This window comes from Anas platyrhynchos, chromosome 20 (genome assembly GCF_047663525.1).
Source record: "Anas platyrhynchos isolate ZD024472 breed Pekin duck chromosome 20, IASCAAS_PekinDuck_T2T, whole genome shotgun sequence".
Classification (NCBI taxonomy): Eukaryota; Metazoa; Chordata; class Aves; order Anseriformes; family Anatidae; genus Anas; species Anas platyrhynchos.
In genome coordinates, this window is record NC_092606.1 from 11,049,663 (window position 1) to 11,071,862 (window position 22,200).

The window sequence follows — 22,200 nt, forward strand, 5'->3', positions numbered from 1 at the left end:
ATGCATTCCTTCTCATTCACTGCAAGGTTATTTAGATTTATTGATGCAATTGCTAAGGTCAAATCTTCATTCAGGCAAGGTTTTCCATGCAATTGTATGTGTGAATGTTCATTTGAATTATTTGTTGCACCTTCCAGACAAAAAACACTTTACTGTTCAGATAACATTCCTAGTAGTACATGGTGAAATCCTCTAAAAAAGTGTTAAGGGTTAGTGCAGAGACAGGCTTGGCCCATGACTCTCAATGTGTCCTGTATTGGAAACCCAAAGTGAAATTGCTCTCAAAAGTTTGAGCTGCAGGTTCTTTCTCTAGCTCAGTTGCTGTTACCTTTATTTAATTATCCATTCAGTGAAGGACTCTCAGGTGTCCTGGCAGTCTGCTGTTTTGTATGAGTGGATGTTAGATGCTATCTCTTGTATTTACACAACTGAGAGTTGCATTGTTACTAGCCTCCTCATTTCTCCATCCCAATGCCTTTTCTAGATTTATTCCCAACAGTCTGCTTTGGCAGGAGGTCTATGTCAGAAAGTGCAGAACTGCTGTCTTTTCAGCAGGTATTTTGCAGTATGGAAAAAGGAAAAGGATGCCAGCCCTTGTTCTAAGATGTGAATGTTTCTGTCAAGGGTTTGAAGTTCACAGAGGTGATATTTGCAGTGGTAGTACTACTGTTGTGACTCTATCAGGGTACTTGTTCACTTCCTTGACCTGCAAGATGCTACATTTTACTTTTTGGTCTGGTTATACATTACAACTATCTCCATTTTGCTCTAGATCAAGGTATTTTTTTAAAAAAGTCTGCCTGTCCTGTCTATGACAATGCATATTGGCACCAGCTATGGTATACTTTGAGGATATTGTGCGTTTTTGCATAAATGAAGTTATGTATCACAAGCTGAATGGCCATTTCTGTAGACACTGCTGAGGTTTTACAGTAATTAGCTTTTGGCAGTTGGTACCCATGGCAGTGAATGCATACAGAAATATACCTTGAAGAATAGGAGCATAACTTGCTTTTTTTTTTTTTTTTTTGGTCTTACATTTAAAATTTTGCAAAATTTGAATAATTCCTATTCTTGAACAGTAGACATCAAATTTCTATATTACATATATTACAATAATATTTCTATTATTATTATATAGTAGACATCATCATTTTCTATATTACCTGATATTGATTACAATGATGATTACAATTGCTATGTATGCTGTTTAGTGACACATACAAGGACTGATATTTACTCAGTATTCCCTTTTCTTCCTAGATCTCCATCTGCTGGTAGACGTAGCTTGCAAGCAGGGGCACTTTCCAAAGGAAGAAATAAGAGAGTGAGAAGTGGGTGACAAGTATGTGAAAATGTGCAGCAGCTGCCAGCTGGGTTCTCTTGTCAGACTCCAGAGGCAATGTCTTGCACACAACAGGCACTTTGGATCATTTCAACTGTTTATTTAAAAAAAAAAAAAAAAAAAAAGACTTTTTTTTTTTAATTTCATTCTAACTTTGTGAGGTGTTAGTCACTCCATGCTTTTTTACACCTCTTCCATTACATTTTCTACCCGACAAGTTATAAAGTGTCTAGTGGTCAGAATATTTAATATGAAGTAAATACTTAGCTGCTCATTTTTTTTAGATATGGAAAATCTGGATTTCCTGTAAACAGGAACAGCCTTAAAAGCTTTTTCCAAAACTTTCTTACTGGGAAGCAAGTTGTTTTTAGTGCTGTATTTGGAATCTTTTTATTTAACATTGTTGGAAGCTACAGTGTACTCGGCACATATGCTGTTTGGTGCTCTCACCGTCTTTGCTTGAAGTCATACTGTGGCTCTTTAATGGGAATTGTGTATGAAACAAAAGCACAGGAAAGTCACAAGATTCTAGGTCTGAATGGGTCAGGGATTTCAGGAGAGCAGCTATGGGAAAGATGAGCTAATTTTCTGAGTGATTAACCAGGAAATGCTCTTCTTTCCTAAACCAACGCTCTGTTTCAGCAACAAGTGTGTTCCTTCTGGTGGGTATCTGTTACACATGACAGCTGCTGATCCTTTACATTTATGGAGAATTGTCCTGTTTTAATAATTTCTCTTTGATTCTCATAATATATGTAATGGTAAGTTATCTGTTGTTTTAGTACTTTATTTTAAGTAGGTCTTAAATACATTGTAACATATTAAATCTGATTCTATTTATATTGATAGTAGATTTAAAGTTTTTAATAGCATTTGTGTTAATATACTGTTTAAGGGATAAAGTGGGCACAGTCTATATTTATGTTAGGGAAATACATGTGAAAGAGCACCTAAAACATAGATTTAATTGTGTCATCTGTGTTCATGCTTCTTTTAAAATTAATTAGAGCCAGTCCTTTCACACAAGAAAGAAAAAATTTATCAGGACTGTCTCAGCTATACCCTCCAGCACTTTATGTAGCTTCTAGCTGTGGTAGGATGTCCTAAGTGAACATCGAGTGGTAGAATGAACCGGGGCAAAGCCTTGGATTATTCACCAGCAGTCCAAACTAGACAAATGCAATCTGAGGATGCTTTTAGGTCAAGGCTAGTGGGAGTGTTACCATCCTGGTTGTCCTCAGATTTGTTATCCTGTATCGTATGTTACAGGATATATGTGCAGTACAATTTCAGTTGACATGAATAGTGAAGGGTTAGGTGGTTATGTTCAAGTCCTACTTCTTAAATGAAAGTATATGGAAACCATTTGTATATGAATGAGAGTATTTGGGTAGTTAAAAGGAAAAGTTTTTCAATAACATTGCTGGAGCTCATCACCTAAATTTGCTTTCATGCCCTATAGCTGACATGGCTCGAGACTGTTGCATAATATGCTGTGGAAATTGTGGATGGTCTGTGTCCTGTAGGAGCTGGTGCCATCAATAGTAATGGGGTTTGACAGCAGCAGACTAGCCCTCACAGACCAAGGGGTAAGGAGATGCACTTAAAAGGATTTTGGCTTATCAAACTGGAGCTGCTACCTCTTTAATTCACATACACTACAAAGGGAACAGTTTACCTTTCTTATTCCTGCTTGCCAACCAAAAGATTTGACACTTTTGGAGATTTAAGATAGGGGAATCTCAGGGCCTTAGATAATGCTCTGTTGTTTTAAAGGCAAATTACGAAAACTTTCATATTACAATTTTTTAATATGCTGATTCAGAAAGGCTTTGGAGCTGGCTCTCCTGATGTACATCGCTTTCAGAACACACATGGATGTAAGCTCTCTTCATTCTTAATCAGCTCACCCTGACGTAGGGAGAGAGCCCAGGAGAAAGGGCACTCGCTAGCTTAGGAAATTAGTATATTGCTGCACAAGGCCTCAGGAGTCTCAGGTGGCCCTCTAGACTGAAGGTCTAGCGCTTCAGCACCTTAATGTGGATCTAGTTCAGTCAGTAAATAATAAAAAGTAACATCTGTAGTAAGACCTTGTTTTTAACTATATTCTTGTTAATGGGAACTCAATGCAATTTTGTTTACCTTGTGGATGTTCTTTTATCATCCTGCTCAGACAGCATGGTTGCACCAATCTGCAATAAATTAAACTTTCAAACTGAAATATTGCACCTATATTTTCTTTCTTTTGATTTACAAATGATGTATTATCATCGTTGGAAAAAGTCCTTCATGTTTCAGCAGTTCCTCCTGCCGCTTTTTTCACCATACAACCATTACCCCTGCAACCACGCTCTTATTTTTAAAAGTGGAGCAATTCTTCTTTGTGTAACCTTCTACTTTCAAGGAGTTACTCCAGGGATTAGTTTAGCTGTACACGTAACAACAACAAAAATGTTCATTAATCTCTACTTTCTTGAAGGTGCTTTTTCCTGAGCACCGGGAACAACGACAAGTGACTCTCCGAACTCCTGCCTGGATCATACGCCTTCTGCAGGCAGGGCATTGTTTTCACGTTTGTTTCTGAGTGCCCTCCTTGAGCACCACTCCATCGTGCGCCTGTTCACAAATTTCCAGTTGCAACCTTACTTTGAGGTTATAGGTCTGACCTGCAGCATTATTCACCTCTCGGTGATGTCAGAGGAGAATAACAGTTGAATTCCAGACCTCTGACATCAGCCTGACCTGAAGCCTCGCAGCAAGCAGCAGCCAGAAAAGGGCTACTGCTGCCTCTCGATGGGCGGCAGCGTGGGGAAGGCCGGGGGAAACGCGGGGAGCCCGGCGGGGCCGGGCCGGCGGGGCGGGAGGGGGCGCCCGGGAGCGGGGCCGGGGCCGGGGCGGGCGCTCGGCGCTGCTCCACCCTCACTTTGTGCCAGCAGGTAGGAGCCGCGAGCCGGGAGCCGCGGCCGCCTCGCAGCCCTCCCGCGCCCGGCGCTCGCCCACGGGCGCTGCTGCGGCAGGAAGGCGGCTCCGCGCCCGCCGCGGGATCCGGCCGCCCCCGGCCATGGTCGAGCAGCCCCGCGGGGCCCGCCGCGGCCGCGCTGCCCGTGCCTCGGCTGCCGCCCTGCGCCGCGCATAGAGCCGGTGCCCGCACGGGCTGCGCGGCGAGGGAGCCCCGGGTACTCCGCGGGAGTGCTCCCGACAGGGGGCCGGCTTCTTTCCCGAGGCTGCGGGTTGCATGCGGACACTTCACTTGCAGCCATGCCTGCCCCGGGAGCTTTCTGTCTGCGGTAATTTTCTCCCTTTGATCTCGCTGGATTCTCCGTCGGGCTGTGGAGCGCCACTCGCACCTACCTGCCTGCTGCATGTGCGTGAGGCGGCTTGTCTTCCGTGACTTCTTTTTCGAACGTTCCTTACTTTTAAGGACAGATTGCGTTTCTAAAAAGGAGCAAGAAGACCCGAACCAAACGTCGTCAGACGCACATGGTTTCCTTAAGCTACTGGAAGTAACTTTTTCTGGGATTTGTAGAAGCATTTCCATCTGTCCCAGCCCCTGCGGGTTGCAGCAGGCGTGCTGCCTAACAGGTTTGCAGATTTTTTTTTTTTTAATCACTTCTTCTCTTCACAGCGGAGTGATCACCCTAACTTTTTAGTTGCACACAACCCCTGTGTAAACTCTCCTAGTTATGAAGACTCCTCGACACGTTTCATGTGACTTTGGGAAAGACCATGGAATTTTATGTTGTTGTTTTGTTTTTTAATTTGTGGGGCCTTTAGTTGGGATCTTCTTGGAAGTGATCATACCAGAACCCATAGTGTGAAGGAAACAAGATATGCGGTAACTTTTTGCTTGATACCTGCTTTGCTTCGTGTCTAAACTTTTAGCATGTTTTGGGGCCTTCTTAAAATCTCCTGGGAACTTGAAACTATGAAGAGAAGCTTCGTACTTCAATAATTATCCTTGGGAATTGCACCGAAAGTCAGACCAAGCCTGGATTGTTAGGAGAAAACTAGAACTGATATGTAAGCCTGAATGAAGCATTTCTGGCACAGGAAGGATGGAAGGGATTGATTTGATTTGGAAGGGAACAATATAGTAACAAACTTTTGTTTTTACCAAATATGCAAGAAATACCTCCTGCATAATTTTTAAGAAGGATACCAGTAACTGTAGACAACATCCAACTTTAAGAGCATGAGCATATATTGTGGAAGAGATGCCTTGCTGGCAAGAAGATGTGTCTATCAAGCATATGTGAGATGGATGTTTTGAACCTGGCAATCTTCCTTAGTCTTGGGAAGGAGACACCAGGACGTTGCGTCCATGGAGGAACCTCCCTGTGTGTGCCTCCTCTCTGCAGACCTGACGAGTTCTTAATGCTGCGGGAGATTCCTCTGTGTCTGAACTGAACCTGTCCTTGCGACCTGCTCATTCTCTTTCACTGATCTTTCTGGATCTGTCTTCTAGAGGAGGGACTCATAACTTCAGTGGTTGTTTTTTGTTTTTTTTTTGTTTTTTTTTTTTCCTGGTTTAAAGTATGCTTTTCAGCTCCGAGCAGCCTCTGAGCACGTGGCACCAAGGAAGGGAAGCGATGATGGCGAGAAGCAGGAGGGCCACACAGTGAGCAGTGCTAGCAGTGGCCGGTACCTGAGCCCCTCTCTCCCCATTTTCTCGTGCCCCAGGAGCCAGCACTGCACGCCCTGCACCCGCTGTTGGAAGCTGCTGGCAGGGCGAGGACGCGTTCGGAGCGGTATGTGTGGCCGGAGCGAGCTGCTGCAGCTGGTAGCATGAGTGGTGGCCCCCAGCTGCAGCTGGCTGTCCTCTGGCCTTGGCTGCTCATGGCTACCCTGCAGGTAGGACTTGGCCATACAGGGCTGGCGCTGGCAGCGGCAGTCGAGTCTGAGAGGTCAGCGGCACAGAAGGCGATCATTAGGGTGATCCCCCTGAAAGTGGAGCCGATCATACTGGAGGGAGAGTTCGCAAACGTCGCTGAGGTTACTCCAGCTGAAGGAAAACTGCTTCAGGTAAGAGCAGCTCTGTTTTATCCAGCCCTGCCAATCTCACGATCCCACTCTTTGTATCTTTGCCCCCTTTTTTCTCCTTGCTGCTCCAACTTCCAGCATGAAGCATTTGGCTGTATTTCCCGACTACACGTTTATAACCTGAGCAACAAGGTATTTTTCATGTGAGCTGTCCACCTGTTTTGTTTCTTTGTGCTGCTGCTCTTCAACCCTGCACAGTGTTTTGAGGCAGAAGTGCTAAGTGGTTGCCTCTTCATTCTGCTACCATCTGTAGTTGTGCTAGTATTAATGTTAATTTTGGATATGGTCAATCGATCCCAGGAAGATTATTGCATATCTTAATAGATGGTATAAAGCTGACTGTGTTGAGTCACATGCTGGGACACTAAACATCTAACAGAAAACATGATTATTTTTCTTTCTGAAATCTGTGCACACTTCTGCTAATAGCTAGGGTTCTGTTACAGCTAAAACACACGTACAGGTGTTGTCCCCCAGAATTACTGACCCTTCCAGCTGTAGTCTTGCCTGTAGTACCACCTGTAACTGGAAGCTGCATTTTACCCATCCAGTGATTCCTGTACAGTGCCACCACCATGTATGTTAGTAAGTGAAATTCATGTTGACTTCTGACCTCTTCTAAGAAAGGAGAGCATCTGAACATCTCACTGTGAGACACAGATGCTAGAGGGCTGTGCTGTTCAGTGAACAGGCTGATCTCCTGTTTACAATGTGCTTTGAGATCAGTTTCTGAGACTTTGTGTATTCTCTTTTCTGTTGGCAATTTGCTCATCAGGTGCTTTATTCTTGAAAACCAAGAACGACAAAATCACCTATGTTAATATTGAACCTAATTTTTGCATGGCTATTTTCAGGCTTGACTTTGCAAATGTGGTATGTTGCAACCTGAATCTTAATTAAGGCTGTAACCTGTAAATTTAAGTTAAAATCAAAAGTTTTTTGTAGTCTTAAAAGAAAAGAAATGCGGTTGAGCCAGCTTTAAAATAGAGTCACATGGCTGAAAATTAAAATAGATAATTTGTGACGTTTATAGATCCTGTTTGCAAAGCCTTTTAAACTAATCGGATAACTGGAATGAAAGCTATGTTATAAAGTTATATTACCAGGGTAAAAAATATCTTAGTCAAATGTACTCAAGGTCCTGTTCTGTCGTGAGGCAATGTCCAGGAAAGTCAATATTTATTTCTTACAAAAACTACAGTGGTGTTGCAACTGAGCACAAAGTATAGAGTATGGACCTTTTTGAAATGAAAAGGTGATAACCTCTTCTGTATGATGTTTGAATGTTTTTAACTGAATGCAGTGATTCAAACCATGATTTTTTGTGTCATGTGCAGTCATTGAAGCCCACCCTGCAGTGCAAACAAATAAGGCATTTTGAATACTAAGCCATGAATAGTGTAGGGTTTACAAAACTTCATTCTTTAAAAATCATCCTCAAAATGGAGAGGGTTACAGAAACACTAATCTAATCTTCTCGGTTTGTGTAAACAGACACGGACCTGCATTGTATATAATTTTAGGCCGTGGTCCTGCAGCTAGATTTGCACAGGTGATTGTTCCTATTCTGTATCTCTCTGAATTCCGGTGCTGTTTTGAAGGGTTTGCACATCCGGATCTGGTTTCAGGATTAGTGCGTGATGTTGGGACTAGGGGGGGGGTCAAACTACCTGCTGCAGCAGGATGTTTGCATGGTGCTAGGCACAGGAAAGCTCGAGGAAAGCTCGAGTCCACCTCATCCAGCATCCTGTGTATCCTACAGCATAGTTTCTAATTATGCCACTGCATAATGAAACTTGTGATATTAAATGTCATGTCAGTATTTGGGTCCTGAGCCTTCAGTGGGTTCTTGACTTTGGAAAGTCAAAACTTGAGACCAAATGGGAAATGGAGCCATAACTGCTAAGGTAGAAAACGAGTAAGAAATTAGTAGGAAGAACTATTTTTAGTTTGCATTTAAACAGTCAGGTGTTAAATACATCTGAATTATGCTCTATTGGAAAATCTCATTTTACATGTAGTTGCCAACATCCCAGTCTTGCAAAAACGTTACAGGCCATGTGCTTAACTTTGATGTCATTGGAACTCTTTAGGTAAATAAACTTCAGCCTGTTCACACCTACCTTCATAATTGCTTCTTTATATGTAATTTAGGCATCTTTGCAATTAATGAACTAAGAAGTCTAGTTTTACGTTGGTTTTGGATTGGCCTTCCTGGCTGTGTCGGAGTCAGTAAGATGCAGCCAGTCTTCATACGCATCACATGAGAACAGAAACTGAAGAGTTTAGCTTGGGAAAGGTGAATGCGTGGTCCAGTCCTGCTTTCAAGATAATGCTCTCTTAGGTCAGCAGGATAATGATGTTGCTTAAGGGTAAGTGCTACAGGATTAGGTCTATGTTCAAGTAAAGTTCTAGTTAACTTCTAGGTTTCTTATGTTGTTTTGGTAAGTATAATTTTGGAAATACATTCCTAATTATATAGAACATCTAGCATATCAGTGATTGAGTCTCACCAACCATACTTACATGTATACCATAATATTTCCTTCTTCTCTCTTCCTCTTGACTTGTTCTCCAGGATCATCTACAGAAACTAACCTTGACCATAGTGCTGCATCCTTTAGTGACTTTAAAACTATCTTTCTTACCTCCCAAGTACCCCAAATGCCAAATTCCCACTCGCCCCCCTTTGCCTCATCGCCAGTTCTCTGGGAAATGTCTGGGTTTTCATTTTTGCCTTTTGCCTGTCGGAACACTGCAGGGACCCAACAGCACTGCCTCTGGCGCTGCAGAGGCTCAGGGCTGCTGCCGGATGATGCAAAGGGAGAGGAATTTCTCAAGTAGGCAGCGCCACTTCAGACTTTATAGGTCAAAAAACCAACACCTTAGACTTCTTACAGAAATCGTCTTCAAGCCTGTTCAGAGCACAAGCTTGCTCAGATATTACATGCTCTAAGCATTAACTATTGCTTAACAAGCGAGAAGTAGCATGTGTACTAGCTGGCAGTTTCCAGATGGCTGGAGGTTTAGACCTTTGTTGAGCTCACTGCATGCAATAGTCTGCACTTCTGAAAAAAATTCCTGGGGAAGTCAGAAAAAGTCCCTGTATTAAAAATGGAAGAACCAAGCCTTTCAGACAAGTAGGCTGTAAAGAATGTATTTGGATCTTACTGGTAAATGGAAATCCAGCAGCAGCTAATGATTCAGCATGCCCTCCAAATCACAACTCCTGTAGCTGTTCGCCAGATCAGCTCCCTTCAATATGATTGCTAATGCAATTTCTACAACCTCTGTTTTTGATATTTTGCTGTTCTGTTAGTTTATTTCTGATGAATAAATCTTGTTTTCCTTCTTACCTAATGCCTCAGTTTCTATTTGGTACTGGAGAGAGTTCATGATGTTAATCTGAAGATATATAGGAAAATAAGGAAATGCATGGAAAGAAAAGGAGAGAGATTTTTAGAAACTTGACAAAAGGAGATATAAGATTTGGAGTCCAATTCGAGTCACAACAGAGTTCACATACAAATCGAATACTGTGGAAGAAAAAAACTTTATTTGAGAAATAGCACATCGCTTAATTAAAGGCTTTATAGAAAAGTGGGTATACAAGCATACATAAATAAAACAGCATTAGCATCTTTTTTTTTTTTTTAAATTTGAGTATATATAACCTCAGTCTTGTATACAGGAGAAAGGATGGTACTGCTAGTAGGTATGGTGTGGCTAGGATCATTAATGGAGTTTTCTCTTTAGTTCTGGTGCTAGTATTTTTGGAAATAATATTAAAAGTTTGAAAAAGTCCCAAACAATAACGTTTGAAAAGAGATACCTAAACTCTAACTACTGTCTTTAGTACAGAGAAGGCAAACCGATGGTCAATCATTTTACATGCCTACATGCAGGAAAAAAAAATGAGGTAGTAGAAGTCTTACTTTATCACAAGTCTCACAATACTTTGTTTCATTTCCGTATAGTCTTAGCAGTTACATAATTAGGTGATTGCATGAGAAAGTCAACTTTCATTTACCCACTGAGCACATTGTTTTAGTTTATGACTGCAGAAAAAATCTTGACAGCACAGGACAAACTCCCTAAGTGCTGAGAACAAGGATTATCCTATTTTCCTCTCCCTCCAAAGAAATAAATTATTAAAAAACAATGTTTTTAAAGTCAGTCTTCTAGTTAGGGTAGAACAAGTGCGAATTAGAAGATCTTAAATCATAAGCTTTTTAGGTGTTATACACGATCAAAAAGCTGATTATCATTTATAGATGAAGTCAGAAAAGAAGCATGGTGCATTTTGAACAGCAGTGACGATTAACAATTGCAGTTACCTTGAAGTTACATACTGGCATGGTGAATTCAACATGATCATCCCAGAAATTGAGTGTTTCCAGTGTTGCAATGCATAGCGCTGCTGGGGAATTATAATCACCTACTTAAATGCTTGTAGAGGGTTACACTCCCAACCCGTAAGAAAGTAAATATATTAGTAGTTTTATATACTACCAGCTCCTGGATCAACAAAAGGATGTTGAGTGCATAATGTTGACAGAGATCAAAGAAGTGGGAAAGTCTAACCAAATGATAATGGGGACTTAAATTACCTGTGAATAAACTGGTCAGATAGCACAATACGAGTAAGTTCAAAGAAGTAATTTCTGCCTCTTGGAACAGCCAGTACTAGAGTACACAGAAAGATATTCTTGACTTAGTGTTGAGTAATGTGCAAGAACTAACTCAAAAGCTAGCAATAATTGAGCCACTTGTACTGACTGCAGTATAATAAAATTCATTGTCTGAGTACCAGAAAGTAGAACTCTGACAGCAACCTTTAGAACTGGGAATTGCAGCAAAGTGAAACAGTGCAACAAGTGGCTCTTATAGTTTAAAAGAAGTATCTTTCAAGGTAACATAGATACTACTCAAGAAAGTAAAAATAGTCTTAGGAAATGTCAAAAGGAATTAAAAAGGCGATTGTACTAAAAGGCGATTGATCTATTCTCCATTTAAGAAAGAGTTTGAAGGGCTTAAAACTGAAATCTGCCACTAAGGATGTTTCTCAGATACTCCCTGGTGTACCATCTGTTGCTGGCCCTTGTCCCCGTAGGGGACCCATGGAGGCAAAGACCCATCCTGAGCTGAAGATTTTCATTACTAAAGAGGGCATAAATCTGGAGGCCCAAGTATTTACATGGGGCAGGCATAAGGAGCAGAAATAAAACCAAGAGCAGCAGAGCAATGCTGCATGGTCAGAAGGCTGCGTCAACAGGGCTCAGTGACAGTCAGCACAGGACTTCTGGCCATACACACCCTTCCTGGAATGGCTCCAAGGAGCAAGTGGACATTTCCCAAAGATAAGCTGGCAGGAGGGATGAGGTTAAAAGGGAAAAATTCTTTTTTTTTTTTTTTTTTCTGTGCCTCCATAAAGCTATATGTTTGGTAGGCATTTCATGCAGATTATGAAAGTCTAGACTGAATTGCATGTGAATTCATGATTATTTTTTTTAAATGGAAGCTCTCAGAATTATCCAAGTAAGACAAACTTTGTTTGATCAAAGAGAGGTCTGTTTTATTAGAATTTATTTTAAACAAAAATTGTGTTACATTTTTATATATAACACAATATACTACAATTGTATCTCTGTGTTTTTCTATGCTTAGAGCTCTCAAAAGTGCATTAAAGCTTTCTGTGGACTTTCCCCCTAAGTCTTATTCCAACTGAAAACAAGAAAGTTTTAACCTAAAAGAAAGAAAGTAATTAATGAATACAATGGAAAACTTTGATCTTCAGGTCCAACTGTCTTCAGTATCATAAAATCTGTGTAGCAGGGGTTGCCAAGAATCAAATACACGACATTTTGGTTTATAAACAAAGCTGAGTGGTAAGCTGAAACTCAGAGTATGGGGTTGTAGAGCGCACTCAAGCAGTCAACATTCAGATTTTACCACTGGTTCTTTCTTAGACAAGTCATAATCTCTTGGCATGTTTAGGAATTTATTTCTAAAACAGGTAGATGTGAAATGTCTAAAGACAAGTACATATGTCAGTAAAATACTGAACCATGTGTGTATTTATCTCTTTTGCTTTTCTGCTATATGTTTTTGTTGTTGTTGTTTGGTATGGTTTTGTTTTTGTTGTTTTGTTCCTTTTTTTTTTTTTTTTTCCTGTAGGGTGCAAGCTGCTCTATGTTCAATAGTTGCATCCAGTCCCTTTAGACTTGAAGTATTGATGTATTGCATATGTTGTTTTAGATATGTATTTTTAAGTAGTTGCTCTGTTTTCAGATTTGTGGTGTTTTCTCTTGTTATCTCACAAAAAGCAACTACAAAGCCTGGGTTTTGTTACTTTGCATCCTTCTTGGTGTCACATACTTCATTGGTCATTTTCTTGTCAAATTAAGCAACCCTACAGATGAATTGAAGTCCATCTTGGTACAGAATTTATTTATTATTTTTTTTCACAAGACATAATATCAGTGCAATCTTTTTACCTAAATAATCAACTTTCAAAATAGCTGTGCCTGTAAGTGATGAAAAGAGAGGAATCCTATGCTGTCATTCCTGTTTTAATGCTATCTTTGTGTGCATCAAAAAGTAAATACTAAGAAAGTAATGAAAGTGATTCTCCTTTTATACACCATGTTAGTAATGTCTCTCTGGAGAGCTTTACCTATTTCTGGTACCCAAGTGTTAAGAAGGATATGGAAGTATTGAGAGAAACTGTAGGGAGAGCTACAGAAGTGATCCCACCTACAAAGCGTAATGCTTAAGGAGCTCAACTATTTTCAGCTTTTTCAAAGTGCAAAATGAAAACTGCAGTATATATGTATCCATTTATAATTAGTATTGCCTACAAGGAGAGGGTGAGAGCAGCTTAGCAAAGACATAGCCAGATCTAGTAGCTGAAAACTAAAATTAAATAACCAGTGTTACACAATTGATTACCTCATTTTTTTTAGATAAAATAGATAGGTTCTTTACTGTAAGTAAAATTAAAGGTTACAACAAATCATCAGGCAAAATTTTGGTTATCCCTCCATTCTAGGTCCTTAAAATTGCATTAGATACAGACAACAAGAAAGGGTATGAAGTAGGCATAAATGGCCTGGATGGTCATGGTGGTCTCTTGTCTTGGAGTTCTGTGATTTTTTTTAAAAAATATCTCTGTTTTTCCAGTATTTCACTGTCATCCGAGAAATAAAGTGTTGTACTGCCTTTCATATGCCCATAACACTTTCAGCCTGCATTTGGACCTGGCGCTTAAGGACAGTGGTTTGGTGGGTGACATTGGTAGTAGGGTGATAGCTGAACCAGATGATCTTGAAGGTCTTTTCCAACCTTAATGATCCCATGATTCTAAGGAATTGTAATCTCATGCTTTGGAGCTTCTGGCTTGATGCCCGCATGGCTTGTCACCTTGTCACTTCCCTAGCCCTGAAGGGGCTAGTTAAGGGCATTAGTGGCCCTTTGATTTCTCTTTTGTTCAGTCATTAGGTCTCCGGTGATCATCTTGGTTAATCTAATGTGCATTACTCTGCTCACTGTCAGGGCAGTTGCATAAATGTAAAGGATTGTCGTATACAGATATTCTGATTACATAGTTGAATTATTTTTTGTGGCCATAAACTCTGTGAAAAAAAAATTAAAGTTTTTGTACAAAGCTCCGTTATGATCTCTGTTAATTTAGAATGCAAATAAAGCAGTTTAGGGATTAAATTTACTATGGTTTTGCCAAAGGATATGTGAATTCTAGCTCAAGATTACATGAAAAAAATAGAATTTAGGCTATCTGCTTCAAAAGCACTTCAGCAACTGTTGTTCCATGGAACCTTTGTTCATCTAGGTAGATTTGCTTTGGTTGGCCTGTGGATCCCTGCAGAAGGGATACTTCTGCATCATTATAGGAACCAGCAGAGAAAGATTGCATTCAGGTATGAAAAATGAATAGCATTCTAGTGCTCTTGCAGACGTGAAGCCATTTTCCTTCCAAATGCCTTGAAGTTCAATAGTAGAGCAGAGTAGCTTCAGTGAAGACACAGGCTAAAAAAGGATTTGGGGAGATTGCCACATGGCAGAGCAGAAGGGAGAACTTGAGAAGATATTCTAGGGAGTGAATGAAGAACATTGATTCTTTCATTTGTTTGTTTTTGTTCAGGATCATAGGCAAAATGTTAATATTGTTTTCTGAATGTTTAAATATAACAAAAATCTTTAAGGATATGAAAGTCAAATAACAAAGTGTGCACTGTGGCAATTCCTGTAACTTCCTGGATCACAATTTGAATCAGAAGTTACTGCTTAGCAAGTTAGTCATAAGGTTTCTCTTTAGACCACCATCCAGTGAAGAAATACAGCCTCAGAAACCCTAGTGAACTATGTCTTAAAGTCGCAGGAGGGGCAACATATGTATCTCTGCTACTGCTTCTATGTTGAATCATGTTACTTACAAAATGATCTTAGTAACTTTTATTTACCATGACAATTTTACACCAAAATAATTGGAACATCACAAAGATCCTGAAGAGATAAGAAGGAGCTCCCTCTTGCCATGCTATACCTTAGTTATTCTTTTGTTCCATGCTATGGGTGCACATATGTCCCCAAATGATAACATTTTCTAAATGTTATCTATCATTTAGAAAATAATTTTTTCTAAATATTTCCCTACCACCACAAAATTCTGTCTCCGTCCTCCCTGTTACTCCCTCTTTCATCTGGTCTCATTGGTCTTATTCATATAAGCTTAAAATCACCTCAGGTCATATAGTTTCAGACAGCTTTTTTTTTTTTTTTTTTTTTTTTTTTAATTACTCATCTGCTTTATGGAGTATTTTCTTTTATCTTTGCCCCTTACATTTTCATCCTACTTTTTGGTCAGAACAATGTTTTTTGTTATTTTTCTGTATGTGTTCTCCCTGATCACCATCAGTACATAAAATTGCTGTTGCCTGGTGTCATGTGGGACAGTTTGGTTTCTTCATTTCTTTGTGATCATCTGCTCTTTTGCAGTTGTTATTTTTTTTAACTGACTCCTCCAGGGTATTTTTGACATCTGTTTTGTCTCTGATGAGGAAGATTGCTGCACCAAAAGCTGTTATTTGTAAATTTTGTACAAAGTATACCTTCATGAGAGGTGCAGGTAGTTGTAGTCTAATTTTTTTGGATGATGTATGAATCACAGAATCATTAAGGCTGGAAAAGATCTTCAAGATCATCTGGTACAACCATCACCCTACTACCAATGTCACCCACTAAACCATGTCCTTAAGCACCAGGTCCAACCTTTCCTTAAACATCCCAAGGGATGGTGATGCCACCCCTTCCCTGGGCAACATACAGCTCCTATAAGCCCTGTGTTAGAAAAGATTATCAAAATTATTTCTGTGGCTTCTTGCTTGAGAAAACACCATACACCATTTCTGATTGTTGCACCAAGTAATGGCTTGAGTTACTGCTAGCCCATGCTTTCATGCTCCCCTGCTTCCCTGTGACTGCCTGTTTTGAGATTGCTTTCCCCATAAACCAAACACTAGGGGATGCCCATGGGGAAGGTTCCTGCTGAGTCTGCCCTAAGAAAACTAGTCATAGTTTCCTGTGAAGGTTGGGGGCAGCTTGGGATGCAGTGACCATGAGATGGTGGAGTTCAAGATGGAACTTGGTGGAAGAAGTAAGGCTAAAAGTAGGATTGCAACCCTGGACTTTCAGAGAGCCAACTCTGACCTCTTCTGGGACCTGCTTGGGAGTATCTCATGGGCTAGAAGGCAAGGGTGCATGTGAGAGCTGGGCTACAGCACTTTTTCCAAGCTCAGGATTGGTGCATCCCTAAGAGTAGGAAATCGAGGAAGGGGGGCAGGAAACCTGCGTGGATGAGCAGGGAGCTCATTGATAAGATCAAAAGGAAGAGGAAGGTTTAAGAAATGTGGAAAAAGGGCCCGTCCACTTGGGAGGCATATAGAAGTGTTGTCAGGGCCTGCAGGGACGTGACAAGGAAGGCTAAAGCCCACCTAGAGATGAGGCTTGCAAAAGAGATAAAAGATAATAAGAAGGGTTTTTTTAAGTATGTAAACAGTAAAAGGAAGACTAGGGATAATGTGGGTCCCTTGCTGAATGACAGGGGTGTCCTGGTAACAGGAGATGCTTAGAAGGTGGAGATACTGAATGCTTTCTTTGCTTCAGTCTTTGCTTCAAGGACTCCCCCCCGGAACTCCTTGACCCTGGAGGGAGGAGAAAGAGTCTGGGAAGTGGAGATCTCCCCCCTTGTTGACAAGGGAGTGGTTCGGGAGCGTCTGAGTGGGCTCAACGCACACAAATCCATGGGTCCTGATGGTATGCATCCACGTGTGCTAAGGGAGTTGGCAGAGGTGATTGCCGAACTGCTCTCTATCATCTTTGAAAGGTCCTGGAGAACAGGAGAGGTGCCTGAAGACTGGAGCATAGCCAATGTCACTCTGGTCTTCAGGAAGGGCAAGAAGGAGGATCTGGGAAACTACAGACCAGTCAGTCTCACCTCTGTCCCTGGAAAGGTGTTGGAACAGCTTGTTCTGGATGTCATCTCCAAGCAATTGGAAGAGAAGAAGGTTATGAGGAGTAGTCAGCATGGATTCACCAAGGGGAAGTCATACTAAACCAACCTCATTGCCTTCTTTGATGGCATCACCAGCTGGGTGGATGAGGGGAGAGCAGTAGATGTCATCTACCTTGACTTTAGCAAGGCTTTCAATACTGTCTCCTATGACATCCTGCTAGCAAAGCTGAGAAAGTGTGGGATAGAGGAGTAGACAGTAAGGTGGGTTGAGAACTGGCTGACTGGCCAAGCTCAGAGGGTGGTGATTGGTGGAGCAGAGTCTGGCTGGAGGCCTGTGATTAGCGGTATTCCCCAGGGGTCGATGGTGGGTCCAGTCTTGTTCAACATCTTCATCGACGACCTTGATGAGGGAATAGTGTCTGCCCTCAGCAAGTACGCTGATGACACAAAGCTGGGAGGAGTGGCTGGCACGCCAGAAGGCTGTGCTGCCATTCAGCGAGACCTGGACAGGCTGGAGAGATGGGCAGGAAATAAAACAAATGAGGTTTAGTAAGAAAAAGTGTAGAGTTCTGCACATGGGAAGGAACAACCCGAAGTATCAGTACAGGCTGGGAGATGACCTGCTGGAGAGGAACTCTGAGGAGAAGGACCTGGGGTCCTGGTGGACAACAGGTTGACCATGAGCCAGCACTGTGCCCTTGTGGCCAAGAAGGCTAACGGGATCCTGGTGTGCATAAAAAGGAGCACGGCCAGCAAGTCAAGGGAGGTGATCCTCCCCCTCTCCTCTGCCCTGGTCAAGCCTCACTTGGAGTACTGTATCCAATTCTGGGCTCCCCGGTACAAAAAAGAAAGGGATCTCCTGGAAAGAGTCCAGCGGAGGGCCACAAAGATGATACGGGGCCTGGAGCATCTTCCCTATGAAGAAAGGGTGAGAGACCTGGGTCTGTTCAGCCTGGAGAAAACAAGACTGAGAGGGGATCTCATCAATGTGCACAAATACCTGAGGTGTGGGAGACAGAGGGACTTGGCCAACCTCTTTTCAGTGGTTTGCAGGGACAGGACAAGGAGTAATGGTCACAAGATAGAGCACAGGAAGTTCCACACCAACATGCGAAAGAACTTCTTCACGGTGAGGATGACAGAGCACTGCAACAGGCTGCCCAGGGGGGTTGTGGCGTCTCCTCTGGAGATATTCAAGGCCCGTCTGGATGCCTACCTGGGCAGCCTGCTCTAAGGAACCTGCTTTGGCAGGGGGGTTGGATCCGATGATCTTTCAAGGTCTCTTCCAACCCCTTCAATTCTGTGATTCTGTGATTCCTTTTGCTGAAGACACCCAGATGGACCATCTTGCATCCACATGACACTGTAGAGCAGTCAGCCAGCCTATGGCACTGACTTTGGTAGGCTGAGGAAGATCAAAGAGCAGGAAATGCAGCAGTAAGGGGAAGCTTCAATTACAGCCATTGTCATTCAGGGAACTGCTAGCCAGGAAAGCAAGGAGAGGAGCGATGCTTGCCATGGCCTTTTCCAGGACTTCATTCAAAAATCATCTTTTGAAAGGTGCTCTGTGATGGTGATGGTAATGTATTTTTTACCTGCAAGGATATTGAGAGGGAAGCCAAAAAGTCTTCCACTGTTTTAACTTTTTTAATTCAGAAAGAGGGGCTACATAAAATTGAGTAAGCCTATTAAAAAAGAATGTAAGAAGGCAACTTAGAGTTATATCCTCACAGCGGATTTGAAGATATGGAAAGACACTACAGTAGGAAGGAGTTAAGATCAAATGTACCTCTGAAGAAATACTTTAAAAAGAAAAAAAAAGATAACATCAGACCTACATACCTAAGCATAAGGGTAAAAGAAAGTACATGAAAGCATCCTGAAAAAGCAAAGATTGTGGTAAAATGAGAAAAAGAGAAGGGATCATACATACTAACAAGCTAAAATATGTTAAAAACATAATGAAAAGAATTAGAATTTGTTCTTTGCAAAGAACAAAAACTTTGCAAAGGATAGAATAATTAATAATAGATTCTCTTTAGTCACATCAGAAGCAGAAAGCTTGCCAGACAATCTGTAGGAACTATACAAAATTGAAGTATAAAAGATGCACTCAGGGCAGCCAAATTGATATCAGAAAAATGAATACAATATTTTTTGTTCTTTCATCTGTCTCAGGCTGAAATGTCTGTAGATAAGATAATGATGTAGATAGACAAAATTAGCATTATCAGTCACCAGGATCAGGTGGTATTGACCCAACAGTTGTGGAGGATGAAATAGTTGAACTATTACCTATATTAATAAACTCATATTTAAAATAACCGGAAGGCAGCTGATGCGATACCAGTTTTTCTACTGGCCCCAAGTCATCTGTTAAAGCCCAGTACTGTAAAACCCACATGGAGTAAGTTGTCTGTAACTATAATATAGAGCGTAATAAGTAAGCGGACAGTTCAATAGGTCCAGATGAAATTCCAAAATGCCCTCATTAAAGGCTTTTAAGGAAATTAAGGGTTGGAAGGAGAATACTGACTAAATAATTATTAGAAGATAGGAAGCAGATGGTAAGAATACCTGGCGCATTTTCACAGTGGAAGAAGCTGATGAATATTGTTCTGCAGGCATATGTGATGGTAGCCATGCCATCCTGTACATTTATAAAGCACACAGGAGCTGAGTGCTTGGTAATATTTTAGAGGTTTCTAATACATTCAATAGATTGAAGTAATGAAGACAAGGATCAGCTATCAAATATTGCAAAAAGTACCATATAGTTCCTTGGGAACCATTGTTGCAAGTGGCCTCAACACATGGCTTTCAAGTGGTGCTTTTAAGCTTCATTTGATGCCCTTGGCACTTTGGCCTTCCTATCATCCTGGGTATATATCAGGATATCATCAGGAAGGCTTACTTCATCCTCCTGTTTCTCCCATTGATATCATCCTTCTTACCCTGCTTTGGAGCACAGATGATCAGCCCAGCCAGTGCTAGGGAGCAAGAATCAGATGTACAGTGTTTAATTTTGCAGCTTCCTGCCGTTTTCAAGGACCTCTGTCACAAGATATGTAGCAGAAGACTTCTCACTAGCTAGCTCTGTAGGCAGCACTGAACGTGTTCATCCCTCCTCACGTTCTCAGTGCTTTGTGTATACTGTAGACAACAGAGCCTGCATCTTTAATACCTACCTGAGTGTTCAGGTAGTGTACATGCTCTTGTGGGGTTCCCTTTATAATAACCATATCTCAATAACAGTCAAATATTCCTGTGGCTGAAATAAAAGCCTCACTACATTTTAGAGGAAAGGTGTTTTGTTTTGTTTTGTTTTACAGCTGTTGGCATCCATACCTCTCTCCTTGCCTAGGGAGTGAATCACAGTAATCCAAGAACATTTGGTCACCACAAAGACCAGTCACTGTGTTGAAGTCAAAAATAGTTTCAAACACTTGCCAGTTGTACCACTTTTACTTTAAGGTCTTCATGTTCAAGTAATGTAAAACAAGGTATTCTGAGGTCCCATCTTTTCTGTTGGAAGCCATGGAGCCAGGAAATCCAGTATGTCTGGTGGTAACCCAGCTATCACAGATGCTGAATATGTCAGCGTTAGAAAGTCATTTTAGCCAACAGACTACAAGTAAAAAATGTGGAATAATATCTGAAGGGACAGCTTGCAGAAGCTAGGGATTTTGCAAGATTGATTCCTTTTCATTGGATGAAGTTCTGGCTCTATTGTCTGCAGGCCATCATGTTTCTTGAATTCTTGGTTCTGTGATCTGAAGTAATAGTTGATATTTGTCTAATCCTTCTTCCCCTGAAAACCTACTGCAAGACAAGGCAACGTGCTTTAGTGGTCGTCCTGCACACTTCAGGCTGACTGGTGTGTGCTGAGGAAATGCTAAAGCCAGAGTTATTGGTGTGATCATAGAATCATTAGGGTTGGAAGAGACCTCCAAGATCATCTGGTCCAACCATCTTCCTACCACCAATGTCACCCAATAAACCATGTCCCTAAGCACCACGTCCAACCTTTCCTTGAACAACCCCAGGGATGGTGTCCCCACCACCTCCCTAGGCAAACCATTCCAATGTCTGACTGCTCTTTCTGAGAAGAAATGTCTCCTAATTTCCAACCTAAACCTCCCCAGGTGCAACTTGAGGCCATTCTCTCTAGTCGTTTCACTAGTTACCTGTGAGAAAAAGCCGACTGCCAGCTCCCCACACCTTCTTTTTTTCCTGTACTGTTGAAAAGGCTGTAAAGTTGAAAAAGTCTGAACGCAAAGGGAGGAAAGTTATTCTAAACCTTCCCTACTCTCATCTTTTCGTTTAGGCACCGATTACTAATATTACTGACTGCAGAGTACTGGGCTCAGTGGGCTTTTGGTCCAACCTACTATGACCATTCTTACTACTTTACAGTACAGCAATAAGCAAATCAGAAGTGCTTAAGAAAAACAATGGCATGGGCTGCATTATTGCTGTGACAGTACAGATGTGTGTGTAGTTTTTCCAGGGTATTGCTGCTCTAGGACAGGGGATGGTAAGCATCCACTTGCAGCCACAATAAGCCTCTTCTAACAGATCTGATTTCATGAGTTCTCTCTGAAAAGGGCACACACATGACAAGTTGGAAAAGGGATTATTCTTACAGTCTTCAAATCTGTAAAGTATTCTAAAGAAGACTGAATTTATCATTCCAGAGGTACTGAGTTGATTTTCCATTTTTTCACTTGCAAATTTCTCTGACTAATGAGCAGTGATTTATTAATTATATCAGTGCAGATACCTGAGCAATCATTTCTGTCTGAGGGATTTTAAATTTTCTTTGGCCCTTGGGTCCTCAAATTACGTACAGAGCTTTGCTAAAAAAGTGTTAGCCTCTACTCTAGCATGGAATCTTATGCAGGGTCTCACAATCCAGATGGGGCAATAACGTGAACCTGTGGCAGCTTGCTCATTGCTGTAATGTAAATTACTCTAATGTAATTCTTAAATGTAACTTTTCTGGTAGTAAGAAGTTCTGCCAGAGGGCAAGGAAGACCCACATGCTAAATGTTTGACATCAAGTGTCTTTTTTCCCTCTCCCAAGGTAAGGTTTCTCATATACATGTACTTTCCTGAGGTAATATAGAAGTTTCACTGGAGCCAGAAAATAACTCTTCTTTTCCTGCCAGTGAACTCCAGACATGCAGGGACAGTGGCATGTCTCTTCAGACATTTGATGTCAAACAGACCATCTCTTTTTTGTCTACAGAGAACTAAACCTGTCAGGTGGCCTCTATTCAGT

At 41.4% G+C, this 22,200-nt stretch overlaps 2 protein-coding genes across 5 annotated transcripts in view; both read left to right on the top strand.

Moving 5' to 3' along the window:
- HSF5 (heat shock transcription factor 5) overlaps positions 1-3,560 on the top strand; it is a 30,134-nt gene extending 26,574 nt beyond the window's left edge. For 2 of the 4 annotated variants that reach the window (XM_072026138.1, XM_072026140.1), the window contains one exon: positions 1,264-3,560. Coding sequence is in view for 3 of the 4 variants with exons in the window: in XM_072026140.1 (XP_071882241.1) it covers positions 1,264-1,331 (68 nt within the window). In the remaining variant the exon portion in view is untranslated. The remainder of the gene's footprint in view (positions 1-1,263) is intronic. The other 2 variants (XM_072026139.1, XM_027446013.3) reach the window with 2 other exon arrangements.
- Positions 3,561-4,225: 665 nt separating this feature from the next.
- Positions 4,226-22,200, top strand: part of RNF43 (ring finger protein 43) — a 65,680-nt gene continuing 47,705 nt past the window's right edge. The window contains exon 1 of the mRNA XM_005015864.6: positions 4,226-6,367. Coding sequence (XP_005015921.2) covers positions 6,131-6,367 — 237 coding nt within the window. The 5' untranslated portion in view covers positions 4,226-6,130. The remainder of the gene's footprint in view (positions 6,368-22,200) is intronic.